The sequence below is a fragment of the Juglans regia genome, chromosome 8 (assembly GCF_001411555.2).
Source record: "Juglans regia cultivar Chandler chromosome 8, Walnut 2.0, whole genome shotgun sequence".
NCBI classification, from domain to species: Eukaryota; Viridiplantae; Streptophyta; class Magnoliopsida; order Fagales; family Juglandaceae; genus Juglans; species Juglans regia.
Window position 1 is genome coordinate 19,428,796 of NC_049908.1, and position 18,146 is coordinate 19,446,941.

General features: G+C 37.3%; 1 protein-coding gene across 3 annotated transcripts; it reads right to left on the minus strand.

Annotated features, from left to right (window-relative positions):
• Window positions 1-2,379: 2,379 nt before the first annotated feature.
• Window positions 2,380-15,003, minus strand: LOC108991165. 3 transcript variants are annotated; one of them, XM_018965324.2, is made up of 7 exons: window positions 14,564-15,003; window positions 8,733-8,876; window positions 7,969-8,036; window positions 7,827-7,877; window positions 7,661-7,720; window positions 6,561-7,007; window positions 2,380-2,773 (listed from the first exon to the last, which is right to left on the minus strand). In XM_018965324.2, exons 1-7 carry the CDS (start codon window positions 14,691-14,693, stop codon window positions 2,735-2,737), a joined length of 939 nt encoding a protein of 312 aa, XP_018820869.1. In that variant the 5' UTR covers window positions 14,694-15,003; the 3' UTR covers window positions 2,380-2,734. The 3 variants fall into 3 exon arrangements, with proteins under 3 accessions (XP_018820869.1, XP_018820875.1, XP_035549387.1); XM_018965330.2 differs by having other exon boundaries at window positions 2,380-2,760; window positions 14,564-14,995; XM_035693494.1 differs by lacking the exon at window positions 14,564-15,003 and adding an exon at window positions 11,715-12,460.
• Between the last annotated feature and the right edge of the window lie 3,143 nt (window positions 15,004-18,146).

The following is an 18,146-nucleotide window of genomic DNA, read 5'->3' on the forward strand; positions in this document are numbered from 1 at the left end:
AACTTAGCCTCCAATTCCGTAGATTTTTCCTTCAACTTATTGCATAACTCTTGGATATGCTCCCTACGCTCCCTCTCCATCACTAAGTTAGCCTCCAATTCGGATTTCTCAATCTTCAACTCACGACTCCGTATCCGGAGTCTATCTCGTAGCTGGCCAACCACATCTCCGCACGTGGAGCAATGGTCATCATCTACCTAATAAAAAAATGTACAAAACCTGTCTCCACTCCCATGTTGACAACCAGGAGTCCAATATGGGCATCTCCAGAACTTCCTTTTGTAATTATCATCAGTAGTTGACACTCTTAGACGTGCTCGTAGATTGCAACGGCAAAATGGGCCATCTAGTGGTGCTTTACCACCCCAGCTTGTACTAGATGAACCAGTAGGCATCTTTCACAACCTGCTGAAATATGTCAGGATTATGAGTGTAGAAATGAAACAGTTAAAAGAGAGGTTGATGAGCCAAAACATTTCTACTCTATAGACTTGAATCAATATTATTCTTTACAGACTACTGCAGCTTTATACAAAAGGAGAAAAGAATCTTAACAAACTAAACTAGAACATTATCTAAGCATGGTATCGAATCAATATCATGGCAATTAAATTGGAACATTGTTGAGTTACAATGTACAATCATTTATAGCATTTTTGAGCTACAATAAACTCGAATCATTTTTTCACCTTACAACATACAGTCATTTATAGTATTCTTAAACTACATCAAGGCGGGAGATTTGTTATCAATATTAACAATCACTGAGGTACCTGCCATGGAGAAAGCAATTTGAATGAGAGCTCTACAAAAAAACTCTTCTGCAATGGAGTCACTAACAGTTCGAAGGGAACACCGACGTCGTGGTCGGCAGCTCACACCATGGTTGACAGCTTTGTTAGGGTTCGTCGTTGCCCACCTTCTTTGCAGTTGACCCCAGCTTATTTCTCCATCGCTCCTAATGGCTTCAAGACAGACGTTCTTCACTTTGAAACAAAACCATTTTTCGGCATTAATAAAACGAGTCGTTTTGGCCATGGATTTGGGGATTTTTGAATATGAAGTTCAGTTTGGAGAAATGGAAACCGATGGAGTGAGGGGTGATTTTGTCTTTGCAATGAAGGATTAGCATGTGAGAAGCACGTGGGTGAGTTTTCCGTTTGATTTAACTCTCATTGTAGACGGAAGGGGGGATTGAGACGTTATTAAAGTAAGAGGGTCCACTTTGATGCAATCAATAGTTTCGGGGGCACATTGTGAATTTGGTGATAGTTGGAGGGGGTAAAGTGTAATTAACCCAAAAAAATTATTATTAAAATGATAATATTTTATTATTATTTTGACTAATATATAGATATCCAATGTGAGATTATATCTTCAATGCCAACGCCTTTAGCCAAAGAAAAATGCTAGGAAGCTAGATTTGGGCTCCCTTTTTTTTTTCTCGATTGGACTTTTTTTTTTTTTTTACTTAGTGAATAAGAAGATATTAATAATATTGTGAATTTTTTTATTTTTTTTAAATATTTTAAAGTGTTAAAAAAATAAAAAGCAAAAATTCTTTTAAGTTTTTTTTCACATAATTTTTTAACACTTTTAAATATTTAAAAAAAAAACTCATAATATTATTAAATAATATTTTTTTAATCACTAAATAAAAAAAATAAAAAAATAAAAAATAAAAAGCCCAATCGGGCAAAAAAAATTAAAAAATAAAAAGGAGTCCAAATCGGGCTCCCTATCGATGGCCTTAGCCAAAACATGTGATTTTAGACAAATTTTGCCTTTAACTAGGCCATTGCCAATACTCTTATGGTTAAAGATGGCTAGCTACTGTAGTAAAGTCAAAAGTGTTGCTTATTTTAACTAGCCGGATGTGGGTTGAGTTTCGAGGATTTTGACTAAAATTTAGCTACATAAAGGGTATAAAAAGTCCGATGTAGATGCTCTTAAATACTTCATCTTTGGAAGATTATAGGTTAAAGAAAGCCATTCTTTAATCCCAAAGAGATCAACTGAACCATTCAAGCCTTCAAACGGCAATTTTGTGAAGTTCTTCTGTATGTATGTATATGGATGACAAATAAGATTTGGAAGGGGTATTCAGTTTGGATCATTAATAAAAGATTCGGCAGTAATGGGACCATGAACCATTATATGAGTAATGCTACATGTAGTCGTAGAGTGTTCAATTGACGTACAGTCGCTTTGAAAAAAAGTTAAGTCTATTATTAAAAAATTAATTTTTTTTATGAGTCCCGTATATATTCACTTTTTTCAAAGAGATTGCATTACGCTTGCACATTCACGACTGCAACTATCATTTCTCTCGTTATATTGATATGTCAAGAAGCACCAATAAACCTGATAAAAGACAGATGCCAATGAAAGCCCTCCATGCGCCGATCATTAGCGAAAGAGAGAGAAAACTGAGAGTTTAACCATCAAAAGTTACAGCATATCAAACTCTAATAGCTTTAAAAAAAAAAAAAAAAAAAAAACATCAAATTCTGATAGCCAGGGATATAAACAAAGGAAAATGAACAATAAACCGAGTACTACAAATACCCCTATATACATAAATGTATTTATCTATACGTAGAATATTTATGAGAAAACACAAGGAAAAGAACGCCCAACTCTTCAAGCTATGACCAGTTATAAAGAGCCAGACTCCACAAGCAATTTGTAACAGCAGGGACAGATATATTCCTTCCCCCATAATTCCAGAAATTCATGATGGCTTGAGTCCCCTCAAGGCTGCAGCGAAAATCTAAAAATCCATAAACAAAATATCATTGAAAGAAATCCATAAAGCAATTCAAGATTGTGGAAACATGAGGTGTATAAGGTTTAATAGTTCCAAAAGGAAAATTTATGAACAGAATGGAAAATTTTATCAAGTGCAGCATTTATCCATATTTGCCAATGATGTAACCATAGTCATGAACGTGTAAGGCTCACTCAAGGCTGGCAATATTTTGCTTGCCAGCTGCAAATAGCTCAACATCACCCTAGATAGCACCATGAGAGAAAATATAAATGATCAAAGCTTCCTTGTCACCAAGCCATGCAAAATAAGGTATCTAATATCTCACAACTGACCTTGCACATACAACAACATTCTATTATGGCTTATCTCTCTCTCTACTGTTGTTCACAATAAAAAAACTTTCCCCATGCAGCCATTTAAACAAAAACTATGCCTTCAAGAAAACCTTCAAACCCTAAAACTTCCAAGGAAAACAGTAAGTGATTCTTTTCCTATTTCTAAGAAAGAAAGTGAGAAAGAGTAACAGCATTTTCTAGCAAAGATGCCTTTGTATGAAGCACTTTTAAGGTATACTGTCTCCACAAAGGACACCCAATCAAAATGGAAACAATTGCAGCCTGCCTACTTATGCTTTCTGTTCTGTTGCACATCATACCAGTTTTGTTGTTTAAAGCATATTATGGCAGTAATTTTCAATAAAGCGTTATACTATTAAGAACTACTCATTCAATTGTACAAAATAATCTCAAACAAAAAAAGTATAGAACAAGAGCGCATGATGCACTTTGTGAGCTAAATCAGTCCCTCAGTGCATGCTTCTTTTAACCAACAATAGACATTATGCAAAATCGCGGTTTATTACCAAAAGATAATCCAAGATGTGCATTAGCTTTTGCAAATTTGAATTGGCCTAAGAGGAAAAGTATGGGCCTAAAACTCAAAAGTATTAGATGTTCTGTATGTCAGTTAGATATGGGTACCAAATTACTTATAAGAAAAAAAAAAATATATATATATATATATATATGGGTACCCAATTCCAGACATTTTTTTTTTCTTGATAATTAATTCCAGACATAATTTCAATCTGATAAATATGGTTTTTATTAGTTTTTGCAAATGGGAATTGGCATAAGAAGAAAGCACGGGCCTAAAAATCAAAAGTATTAGATGTTCCATATGTCAGTTAGATATGGATTCCAGATTCCAGACATAATTTCCATCTGATCGAGTACAATACGGTTTTTATTAGTTGATGAAACACAGATCAGTAAAATATTGAATATCTGTTCAGGGATCTGAAACTAGGATACAGAATGTATAGTTAGACTCATACACAAGAACCAAATTGAAATAGACACAAACCAGGCAATATGAATAACTTGTTTGAACCATACTTGTTTCAACCGGGGGCCTCAGATGTTAAGGACTTTCACCCAATTAGTCTAGTAAATGGGGTGTATAAGATTATGGCCAAGGTTCTTGCCAATCGTCTGAGCGAAATCTTGGAGAAGATTATATCAAAGTCTCATAATCCTTTCGTCAGAGGTAGACAAATCCTAGACTCAGTGCTCATTGGAAATGGATGCTTGGATAGCCGTATAAAATCTGGTGAGTCTGGAATTTTATGCAAGCTAGACATGGAGAAGACATATGATCATGTCAATTGGGGATTTCTGCATTATGTGCTCGAGAGGCATGGATTCGGGGAACGGTGGATTTCTTGGATTATGCATCGTGTTTCCATTGTTGTGCTCTCTGTATTGGTGAATGGCACTCCCATGGGCTTTTTTAGTAGCTCAAGTGGGTTGAGGCAGGGTGAACCATTGTCTCCTCTACTATTTGTAATCTTCATGGAAGCTTTTAGTAGAATGTTGACAGCGATTGTGGGGGTTGGTTTTGTGAAGGGTTTCTCGGTTGGATTTTCTTAACATTTCTCATTTGTTGTTTGTAAATGATACATTGAGTGTACGCAATGTGGACCAAAATAAAATCCACTCACTATGGGCACTTCTTATATGCTTTGAGGCTGTGTCAGGCATAAAGGTGAATCTCTCTTGAGTCCGGAATGGTGCCAGTGGGGAATGTTATCAATCTAAGAAGTTAGGCTAGGTCGTTGGGGTGTAAGATGTCTTCCCTGCCCATTAGGTACATTGCCTTCCCATTAGGAGCGTCCTTCAAGGCTACACCCATATGGAATGAAGTGATCGAGAAAATTTAACACAGGTTGGCAAGTTGGAAGAGGTTGTATTTGTCAAAAGGTGGGGAGATCACCTTAATCAAGAATACCCTCTCAAATTTGCCTACGTATTCTTTCATTGTTTCCTATACAGGTTGGGTGGCAAATTGCATAGAGAAACTCCAACGTGACTTCCTTCCGAGTAGACTTGGTGAAGAATTTAAATTTCATCTAGTCAATTGGAATAAGGTATGCTTCCCTATCTCATGTGGTGGGGTGTGGAACCTAAATCTAATGATGTTCAACCAGGCACTCCTTGGTTAATGGCTATGGCGTTATCATCAAGAGGGGTGTGGCACTGTGGAACATGGTGATAGATTCCAAATATGGTGGTAAATGGGGAGATGGTGCTCTTTGGAGGTAAAAGGTGCTATGGTGTGGGCTTGTGGCAAAACATTATAAATGGTTGAGGGGTCTTTTCTCAACACATCATATTAGTGGTGGGGGATGGTTCTAGGATCAAGTTCTGGCAGGATATTTGGTGCAGCAATGGAGTGCTTGAGAACATTTTCCCTACTATATATTGGATTCATGCAGTCAGGAAGACAATGGTGGACCTACTGGAGGTTTTGTGTGGGTCTATTCGGTGGAATGTTCAATTCCTCAGGGTGGCACATGATTGGGAAGTTGGGGTTCTTATCAAAGTCTTCAGTTTTTTGTACTCTACTGCACAAGGATTCAAGAAGCAGAAAAGCTGTTATGGAGTCCCTCTAAGAAAGGGAAATTCTCTATCGGTTCATTCTATAGGATCATCAATAATCAGGAGAGTAACTATTTCCCTTGGAGGAACATTTGGAAGAGCAAGGCACCTTTATAGGCTTCCCTTTGTGTATGGACAGCTGCACTAGGGAAGATCCTGACCATGGACAATCTAAGGAAACGCCATATTATAGTGATGGACTGGTGCTGTATGTGTAGGAGAAGTTGTGTAACCGTGGACCACTTGTTGCTTCATTGTGAGGTTGCCAAGGCCCTCTGGGATGACCTCTTTGGCAAAGTTGGATTAGCATAGTTTATGCTTGGAGGGTGGTGGATCTTTTTTCCAGCTGGAGAAGTCTTCATGGTATACAGCAAATTGCAGCAATATGGAAGATGGTCCTAATATGCCTTTTGTGGTGCATCTGGAGGGAAAGAAACGATCAGAACTTCAAGGATACGGAACGATTGATATAGGAAATCAGAACTCTTTTTCGGCACATTGTTTTTTTGGGCAATAGCTTTAGATCTTAGGCTTACTGTTCATGATTTCCTTGTATTCACTGCTTCTTCCCAGCAAGGTGTTATCTCTTGTATACACCCAGCTTACTTGGCTATGCCTACTGATATCAATAAATTTTTACTTACCCAAAAAAAAGTACATCTATGGGCAACTATCAATAACCATTTTCATGCACGTCCATCCTCTTTCATTTTCCTTTCTTTTTTTCTTCACTTGGGACTGAGGGCACTAGTCTGACTCATAAAGCCTTTTGTTGGGGCTCTTTCTTTTATAGAAACGTGAAAAATGAAATCAAAGTAACTGACAACTAAAGAGAAGAAACTGCATACCTTAGAAGGTGCCCCAGGATGCCGTTCCAAACTAGCAGGAGGTTGATTACAGCTACTACTTCCCTCATACTTATTGTCAGTACTTTTCTCTTCGTTATTTGACGGCAAAGATCTTTTGTTATCACGAATATTAGTGTATGTCATTGAATCCACTCTCAAAGATTTGCTCTTTATTGGACCAGCCTTTGCTGCATTAGGTTTACTATTCTGGGTCACAATAGGGAGATTTTCATCCTTTTTAGTGAACTGAGTGGCTGCTGCTCGTGCACCAGCTATTGCGGCACCAAGGCTTGATGATTCTTTCACATCAGATGCTTGAGATCCAGGGAACTGTGTAGAGACAGAACCTGGCTTCAAGGAAAATGGATCTCGTAGATTTGGAAGCGGAAATTTCACAGGCAGTGGGCCATCAACTGAAACAAGACCTCTAATAGCAGCCTCGTATGTCTGTGGCAGGAAAAAGAAGTTAGTAAAGAGTACACGCTGCCAAAGATATACACACACACACACACATATATATCTAATATATATACATAAGAGAGAGAGAGAAAGAGAGAGCTCAATTAGATTGGTTCCCAAAATCTCTCACGGCAATCAAACCATATAGCAGCACTGAAAACACTATTTGATTGTGATATGGTCTGTGTCTGCTCGAAACCACTTGCAGTCATACAAGAATCTTTTACACAAAATATACAGCCCCGAAATATCCCTCAAGAACATTAACAATATGGGAGCTTGGATCAAGGATCCACCTCCATGTTCTGGATGGTGAAATTGACACACTACACGCCCGCCTCCTCCCCTTCCCCCTTCTAAAACAAAACTGCAGATTGAGGAAACAACATAAACAAACGTAACACCAAAATGCCTGCCCCCTCTCCCATTTTCTGAGTTTTAAGAACAGAACCACAAATAACTGAAAACAGCAAAATGATTCTTAAAAAAGAAGAAAGGATTTTGAGTTATAGCTCTCAGAAAACTAAGAACAGAAAACACCCAACTGGACACATTTTTTGTCCATCTCTGCTTTTGTTGTTGCAATAGGAAAACCTTTTTTGAGAATAATTTCAATGAGGCCCAGAGTTTCTGCATTATACCTTTTTTTCCAGATTATAAACGCGTTGGTACCCTCGCATCTCAAAAGGAATTAACAGTTTCTGCATTCATGGTATAAAGAAAAGAAATGATCAGGATATCAGGACATATTTGTGATCACGAAATACCATGAACAGTCATAAATCTGATGCATATTAGTGTACACACCTGTGGCTGTTCACAGAGCCAACAAAAGTCAGTCAGTCCTTCCAGCCTCACCTGCATGGGTAAACATATACAGATTTTGGTCAAGAAAAAGTCTATGGAACCGTGTAAATAAGTCATCAATACAAAAAAAAGGCTTACTCACCCCTTCAGGTACAATGTTCCAGTGTGCTAGTTCTTCACCTCTAACACAGCCAACCACTTCAACACACCCTACATCAAAGATGAAACTTATACTTGTATAAATTTATATCCCCATAAGAATAATAAAATCAAATATTTCAAGAAATTCAAGATGTTCCCCACAGAAATATTTCCGTCACCCAGAATAAGTTAGAGAAAAAAATATCTTAGATGATGCAGTTCTGAAAATTACTTTCCTACTTGAACCGGGCCACTTGCATTACTTCATCCGATTTTTCTATATGACAGTTTGGTGCATGGTAGGGGCAGAGAGGGAGATGTGTTAATGCTTTGTCCACATCCTATATCACAGAAGGAGAGAGACCCAAAAGAACCTTCAGATTAAACTGCCCATCCCATAGCACAAACTTGAACCTCAATCTAGTCTCACAGCATCATTCCCCTCTTTCTGACAAACGATCTCATTTTCTCAGATTTTTCCATGATGGATTTATGACTTATAGGTTCCCAAACTCAAATAATGAGTATAATCAGGTGCAAGCCTTAGAAAGCACCCACCTAAATGAACATACATGACTGCACCTTAGAAAGCACCCACCTAAATGAACATACATGACTTAGGGGACATAATCAGGCCAGAGCGATATTGCTTTATTTACTTTAAAACATTTCTGGGGAACATGTATCAAATAAACAAACAAACAAACAAAAGACAGCCAGATAAAGATAGAAACGATTATCATGAAGAGTACCAAATCTGACTACCTAGTAGTCTTGAAACAGGATAATATTCTGGAAACTTGAGATCAGTAATTCCATTCACTGCATAAATTTCCCTGTAGAAGTCCTCCATTGCTTTGATCGTGGCCTCATCTGGCACCTTACTTGCAGCATGAATCCAAAGGCGGCCTTCAAAAGAAAATATTCTGAACAATTAGAAACATCTTCATTGAAAGGTACTGTTATTTACTGTTACTAATTTCAATGTTATTGTTGTTCCTGTTGTTTTTACTATTGTCTCCCACAAATCATTTTCGCTCGAGGGATTATTTGGCACAAAGCCCCCCAAATGTGATCTCGACAAGAAGAATTATCATCCACATCTCATCTTATTGAGTAGTATTTCCCCCTTAAATTCTGTAGGCTTGTGTTTTGGACACATTTATTTATTACATATATTCCTAAATCAACTTTCATTCTTTCTGAAAATCCAATTAGTTAAGACCCAAATTGAACCCGCTTAAGTCTAATCATGTTGTATTCTTGTATCTGATTGCAGGATCAACTTCAACCCATATATTCTATTAACAAGCTCACTATCATCATGCTGCTGTCCTGTTCTCCTGCTCAATTACTTGAAATGTTTGTGAAAGCATCAGGCGCACTTAACTGCAAACATAGCCTAGAGCCTAGGCACGCAGCTCAAGTGCACTGATTGAAATATGCCCAAACTTAAAAAATTATGTATAATGACAAAATATTCATAAAATAAAACAAAATAAAAAAGGCAAGATGGTAATATATTTAACCTATAAATTCAATTTGTTAAAAAATTATACAATATGACAATCAAGTGATCAAAAAATTACATAAAGAATTGTAGGTATTGACTTCTAAGCTGAAATAAGCAATACAAGTAAGTATATAATCATCTTCATCATTTTCTTGATAGGTGATTTAAACATTTTCTTGAATTGGGCAAAGGCTTAACCCGAGTACAAAAAAATAAGGGAAACATTTAATTTGGAACAAAACAAATATACAAGGAAATCATGAAGACTCGGCCCATAAAAATCTAGAGCAAAGTCCAAAGAAAAAAAAGTATTAGCATATGTCCAAAGAAAAAGTATTAGCTGATGTCCAAAGAACCAAAGTATTGAAGAAGAAGAAGAAGAAGAAGGAGGAGGAGGAGGAAGGTTGAAGTTCTTCTGTCATTCGCTCATGGTTCTCAAAATCTGTCATTTCTTTCCCTCCAAACACACCACACTAAGGATATAGGAGCCATCTTCCACCCTGCTGCAATATAGGGGGTACCATATGACCCACATCAGTTTGCAAGGAGTTAACACTTACATAAAATTTTTGTAAAGAAGTCTGCTACTCTTCTAAGCATAACCCAAAACCACTCAACTAGCCACCCAACTCTACTAAAGAAGTCATTCCATCAGACTTTGGCAACCTCACAATAGAGTGGAAGGTGGTCTACAGATTCCTCTCTTTCGACACTTAAAAGGACCAATCAAACACAGTGAAATGATGTTTCCCTATGTTATTCATGGTGTGGATCTTCCCTATGGAATTTTTCCAAGTGAAAAAACTGCTCTTAGAGGTGCTTTGGCCCATCAAATACTTCCAAGGAAAAGAGTTACTAGCCGGAGGTGGTATAAGAACTCGATAGAATGAACAAACAGTAAACTTCCCTTTCTTAGAAAGAGTCCAGATGATCTTATCTATACCTACAAGACACATAATCTGGCAAGTACAAGAGACTGAAAACTTCTGTGAATGGTTCAAGATCCCAGTCATGAGCCATTTTGAAAAAACATAAAGTTGATATTCCACACATGACCACTAGAAGATTGCAATAATTAAGTCACTGAAGTTTGTTGCACACTAGTGAAACTATACTGTCACTGGAAAAGCTTCCTTGAATGCCCTGTCTCCATACCCATAAGTCATGCCCAAATTTAATCCTAGAGCCATCTCTCACCTAGAATCTAGTATGACTAGAAAAAGCCCCCATCCCCTTCTGATGTTTATTCATAACCCCATTCCATACAGCCCATATACTGTCTTTCCTTTTTTAACTAAATTTTCCATTTTTAGAAAGTATGTTTTTGATATGGGTGTCAAAATATTCAGTGTGAATTCTTTGTCAGTTTTAGTAAATTACAAAAACTAGTTTGTGCTAGAAAAATAGAGGAAAGTTAGTTTAAAGGAGTTAGGACAGCCTAAAGAAAGTATCAAGCAAATAGGAGTTCTTTGTTGTATACAACCAGTAGATTTGAGCCCCAGGTGCGAGCCTTCAGAAGTTAGGAGTTATAAAATATCAATTTTTGTGCAACCTTTTCCTCTAAGCTTCTCAATCTTTAAACAATAACGTTGAGAAGCTTAGAGGAACTACCAATAAAAATTATAACTACGAATATCTACATAGCTGTGACAGCAGCTCCTTCATGAGTTCTTTAAAAGAATTAAATATTAGCCTTTCGAAAACCTTAAACACTCTCTGCCAAATCAGCCACTCCGGTAGCAACCTAATTTCTCCAAGCTTTCACCAAAAATGAAGACAAAATTCACGGAAGGTGCTGCCAACCCCTCTATTCTCAAATCCTAGGCCAGACAATTTGGGAAAAATGATTGGAATAACTTTCAGAGCTGCTGCATCATTGAGGTAAGAAAATCCATCGACTTTCCAGGAATTTTTCCACCAAAACTCCCTACAAAACAGATCTGAATGCTTTTCAATAGTTATGTCTAGGTTTAAAATCCTCGTTGTGAATCCTAAACTACACGACAGTTGGAATCACACCATCTAAAATCACATCTCAAAATTTCATCATCTCAAAATCACAACGTAAAGATAGCCAATAAGCATAATGAAGAAAATATGCACTTTTTATGTCAGAGAGGTGAGATACAGAATATGCAAACCCTAAACATACTCACAAACATTTACCCCATCCCATGCCGAATGAATGTATCTTCGTTCCTACTTGGATTCCCAGTATAGTCATAGGAGCTAACCTACTTGAACAATATTACTAGTAGCCGTGTTGGTGCCGATTCCTTAGTGGTGATGCTCCTGAGCTCCTTGCTTCCTTGAAGGTTTCGAATAGAAGAGAGTGAAACACTTTACGATCTCAAAAGTGAGGAGTCAAATCTTGCCCAATGCCTTTTATACAGCAGGAGTGTCAGTCATAGTCCTGACGTTCTTCTGACTCCTGATATGCTTGAATGAGAGACCTTCGATTCCAACTGTTCATTTGTCCTCTAAACTTGAAGAATCATAGAGACCGAATGACTAATGGGACAAGGCGTACACATTCCTACAGCTTGCCTTGGGTCCAATCCCACAATTCTTCCCCTAGTACAGGTCCCCCACATGGCGCTAGGCCATACCTCTGAGATTAGACGAGATGGCCTGCACGTCTGTAGTCTGTCTTCCCCCAGGCTTACTCCAGATATGACGTCTCTGATAGAGCATGGGCCTTAGGTATGACACATGTTGCCCTTTGAGCACCTTATCAGAGAGCTCCCATCTCTTTATCAAGCTTGTCCTCGCCTACTGCTTACCTTTGTACAGTCAACACATCCTTTCCTTGCCTGGTGTCGGGTGAACCTTCCTTCTTCTATCTGTGTTGTCCCGCATCTACTAGGCTCTCTACAACATGCGAATCACCGTACTTCTTGATAGGTTGCACGTTGCCCATTTGGTTGTCTTCTTGTCTCCAATATTTTGCCCGCAGGAAGGGATCTCTTCCCTCGGTTCGGCGTGGTCCTCACAAGTGCTTGTGCATTGCGTCTAGCACTTTCACCAACATTGCATTAGAGTTAGTGGAGGAGACAATGAAACAATGAAGCTAACATAGGCTATTAGGATATTCTATTGAATAAGCTTAATTTTATTCCTTTATTGTTTCAAGGCTTGATAAAATGATAATTAATGGTGGAAGTCTATTGCCTATTACCCAGTTTTATGAAAAGTGTGAAGTAGCATTCCAAACTTTATCCGAAGTCAATCTCCAGCTAGATGTGTGGACTTAGCGGTGCCACCTCATGAATGGCCTAACGAGGACCGTAGGCATTTAAGTGGAAAGATTGTAACACCTCAAATTGAGTATAAGATGCGTGGTCAGTATGATCTCACATTGCTTTGAAAAAGAATTCATTGTAGTTTATATAATTCCAAGGAACTCTATTTAATCTTGACTATACCTTTTGATGTATAAGCTTATATGACTTGGGTTTTTCCTCAATGTTGTTACACCATAACACATCAAGTATACTTTCCCATCAAATTTTTTTTTTTTTTTATAAGTAAGTAGATATTTTATTGATATAGAGATAGGCATAGCCCAAGTACATAAGAGGTATACATGTGATTACACCTATTTAGGAACTAGAAACGGTTACAAGGAAATCATGGAAGCTGGACCATTTAAATCTATAGCAATGGCCCACATAAATAAAGTCTTCTAGAAAAAGCTCTTAAACTCTTCCAAGGAGCGCTCACGATCCTCGAAATTCCTATCATTTCTTTCACTCCAGATGCACCAAAATATACAAATGGGAGTCATCTTCCACACAACTGCAATATCTGATGTCCCCATGATCCCTCTCCAACTTGCTAGTAGTTCCACCACCCTCCCCGACATGATCCATGCTAATCCCACTTTGCTGAAAAAGTAATTCCATATAGCCCTTACAAACTCACAATGGAGAAGTAAATGATCCTATGTTTCACCACTATTTCTGCACATATAGCACCAATTAATGATGATAAGCCAATGCTTTCTTAAATTATCAATGGTCATAATCTTCCCTAAGGCTACTGTCCAAACAAAAAAAGCAGCCTTAGGAGGTGCTTTACTCCACCAAATGTTCTTCCAAGGAAAATGATGTCTAGCTTGGGCAGTAAGAGTCTCAAAGAAAGAGCGTACAAAAAATTTTCCTTTACTGGAAGGCCTCCACTCCAACTTATCCACCACTGTAACAGTAGGACCAATGTTATATAGCAAGTTAAAGAACTTCACCATGACACCTACTTCCCAACCATGTGCCTACCTAATGAAGCTAACATTCCATTGTTGCAAACCATTAGTAATTTCCTGCAAGTCAGCCACCAAAGCATCATGCTCCCGTGCAATTCTAAAAATAGAGGGATAGACATCCTTAATAGCCATATCTCCAACCCAAACATCATGCCAAAAACTGATTCTATTGCCATCCCCCATACACAACCTAGTGTTGCTACAGAAAGACCACCAACCTTTCCGGATATGCTTCCATAACCCCACTCTGTATGCCCCCTAACTTCGTTAGAGCACCAACCCCCCTTATACTCCCATACTTAGCATCAATCACCACCTTGCATAATGCTTTCCTCTCATAATTATATCGCCACAGTCATTTCCCAAGAAGAGCCTTATTAAAAGCCCTCACATTGCGAAACCCCAATCCACCACCCCTTAAAGAAGAGCACTCACCCAACTAAGATAAATGATATTTACAGTCGTAAAGTACGCAAACGCCGAGCAATCATTTTGACAAAAAAGTGAGTAAATAGGAACTCACATGAGAAAAACTAATTTTTTTAATAGTGGGTTAACGCTTGCACACTGCACGACTATATTTAACATTACTTTCCAACTAATTCCCATCAAAATACATAAAATAAATCAATAAAGTTCCAGAACAAAAGGCAGAAAAAAAAAAAAAAAAAAAAAAAAAAAAAAAAAAAAAAAAAAAAGAGCAAAACAAAACAAAAACAAATGCGGTGCGTTAGCCGAAACACACCAAGCTTGAAAAGCCACTAACACCCAAAGAAACAAACCACAAAAGACCAAAGAAATCATAGAGTTCAGGGTTCGTACCTCTGATTGGAGCAGGCCATGACCTGCCCTCAACGCGCTTTATCCCATGAACAAGCAGTGAAGCCCAAGGCTGGTGCATAGTCAGACATGGGTTTGTATAGTTACCGGAGGAGTTTCTCCCCCTCATCATGTTTCCACAGGGCCAAAAATTTTCTCCCTTCAATTCGTTTCTCAAGAATTAGGAAGAAATCAAGGAGCAGAAGACTGAGGTGTCCTGATGGAAAATATTTTTATCGGAAGTTGCTAAATGGGACTCGAGGTATTGGAATCATGATGCCGTTGGAAGTGTTCTTAAACAAGGAATAGGTTTTCGTTTTAAATTTTACCGAGAAGCATCCGAATTTGGCTTTGAAAACGGTTGAAGAGTAATACCAAGACGGCGAATACCTATTACCTATTCCTTCTTTAATATTACAAATACACGTCGCCCTCGCTTGAGAAATCTAATTCATATCCCAAGCATCCACATTAGGCCTCAATATAGGCACAGAAGTTTAGAAAAATATTAACTGTCTATAATACATCAGCGAGTCTAGTCCTTGGCCCTCGGATCAATGTTTTGAATACCGTACCGGATGGCGTACCGGTCAAGACACTGAAACGAAATATTTCGATACCGGTACCGTTTCGTATACCGTTTCGGGATAGTCGATATATGAATAAATTATATATATAAATATATATAACAATTATATTCTAAAATAATAGTTTATATATGAATAAATTATATATAAATACATACATACATATAAATTATAAATAGTCTAATCTAAATTGGAGGTCAAAAAATAAACTTGTAGTTTGAAAAATGAAAAAAAAAAAAAAAAAAAACACAGGCCGAAATATCGGCTGGTACCGGCCGAAATATAGGCCGGTACAGGCCGAAACGGCCGGTATTTTGGCCGGTACGGAACATATATAGTACCTGTATCGGCCGGATGGCCAAAACAAAAAATTTCGGCCGTACCGACCGGTACGGTACGAAATTAAAAACGTTGCCTCGGATGGATAAATTTCTTTAGATTTTAAATAACATCGTGAAATCTTTTGGGATTTATGAAATTGATCAGCAAATTAGATTTTAGTCTGTCAACATAATCGGATCCCTACCCGCTATAGTGATAAAGTTGTCTTTATATTTATTTAAGGCACTTAAGAGTATAAGTTTGTAAAACAAACTGTACCATTAGTCTCGAATAAATATTTAGAATTTTACGGTGCACTAATACGTTTCTCTTTTTCTAATAAATAGTAACTAGGAGTGCCTTTTTATTTCATCGAGGCACTTAGCAGTTGAATTTTGTGAAACGAATTATACCATTAGACTCTTATTATTATTTAGGATTTTATGATTTAATAATATCTTTCGCAATTTTTTGGATGAGTAGTAATACCCTAGATAGCGCCACATGATATCTGGTTCAAACGATTGTCAAATCGTCATGTAAAATATTCAAATCCACTTAGAATCACTAGGATTACATTTGGATGGACACATAACACAATCCTAGCCACTCCTTGAAACAGCAATTGGACACTTGTCACTTAGAGACTTAAGTGTGATGGAATAGAAGGCAAATCAAGGCATGTGATCTTGCTACCTATGAAAACACTATTCCGACCTACCAAAACACTATTTGATCAACCAAAAGAAGCTTTCAAACCTAGTGAAACCCCAAACCTTTGGAATCCAATCAAAACCCAAAACCACATGTGTTGGTCGAAACCCTGTTTCCAAATCCTAAAGTGGCCATTGTTTATTAAATCACTTCTTCATACTATAAATTACTCAATTATACACTCATATACCCTTAACCACTCTTTTATATCTTATTAATCACATTGGGCCAAGAAAACTTTGAGTTGAACTTTATCCAATCGAAACTCCAAATTAAACCCTCTCCAAACCCTAAATTAAAGCCCATCGGTTAGGCCCATGTTTTCCCCGTCGAAAACCACCACTAGCCAAGCTTCTTGAGGGAGTTTCTTCCCCTCCCAAGGCCAAGTCTATGGTTGACATCCATTCAAGTGCTAGCCTCCAATAGTCACTTGATGGGGATAAAAAAGAATACCCGAACTCTAGCCCATCCACTCGGCCAATTTTGGCAGCAGGGGATAGCAACTATGAAGCCCACTTTTCCTCCATCTTTTGGCTGCCAACCTCCCATCCAAGGGTTACTCAGCACACCATGTCAGCCCTTCCTCTCTCTATAACGCACGCCCCATTCATTTCCTTCACATTTTGCATTTTCTTCCATTACTTGTTTAGAGAGAAACCAAGAGAGATCTTGAGGTAAATTTCTTGCAGTTTTTGCCCATGCATTTTCAGCCCTTTGTAAGTTGATTTCGATGACACAATTTCATGTATTTTATTCCATTCTGAGAATAGTTTATGTGAATATATGTTGGAAAATGTTTCATGGAGTTTTGATTGGTGAAAGTTTGGTTGGATGATACAAAGGTTACGGTTGTGACAATTTTGATGTTTCTGTATAACTTTTGTAAGTTTCGTGAAGTTTTTTGGATAGATATTGCTATGGTGAAGAGTAACATGTTAATATGCAAGTTAGGTTTGGATTTATAGCATGTTTATATTTTTATAAAATAGTTTTGCATGATTTTAGAAAGTTAGAAACAGGAAGACTCGAAACATTTTCTATTTTGGTGAAGTTGTGATTTTTGGTTATGGAAACTTGATCTAATGGTCTTGATATTCATATATGTTGTTCTTGAGGCTTTATCCATCTGTTAAGAGTTTATTTTTTGAGAATATTGGTCTAGATCTTTGATGGGATGATTTTATACATGCAAGAGTTTGTTAAAACTCAATCTAGAGACTCTCGGGTATGAGTTGTTTGGATGAACTTTTGTCGAAGTCATGATAGGTTTAATCTTAGATCAAGCTAGAAATTGAATATGAGGTATATGGTTATATTTCTTGAAGATTTATTTTATGAAAATTAAGGATCTAGTGATTTTGTTTTATGCCCAAAGCATGATATATACGGTTTTGAGGTTTTCATGCAAACTAATTGTGTAGGTTGTATTTTTTATGATTTTGGTTGTTTAATCAAGCATGTTATCACTTAGACTTGAATGATGAACATCTTAGAAGAATATTTATCTAGTTTTGGAATCCTTGGAGTTGATTTGGAAAATGTTTGACCAAGAACGTCAAGGGTTGGTTATATTTAACCTGAACTTGGTGTTTTGGCATTTTTGTTGATATAGTGAGTTTATGATTTTCATAAGATGTGTATTCAATGTCTTAGCATGTGTTTAGAACTTAGGATATGATTTTGAATGTTTCAAAAATCAGTTTAGCATCTTAGTCTGAGAAATGGTCGAATTGCAACAAAAATCAAGTTTTTGCCCATAATGTGAATCGGGCAATGAGTGGTTGTTCTAGTTGTGTTTTGTTTTAAATTTTTATGATTGGATATTTTGATTTAAGATAAAATTTATACGAGGAATGTAAATTTTGGTAAGATCTGGAAATTAGTATGCAAAATCCTTATTTTAGGGAAAATTTGATAATTTCCCACAAGTTGAGGGATAACTTTGCAATTTTAGCCATAAGTCA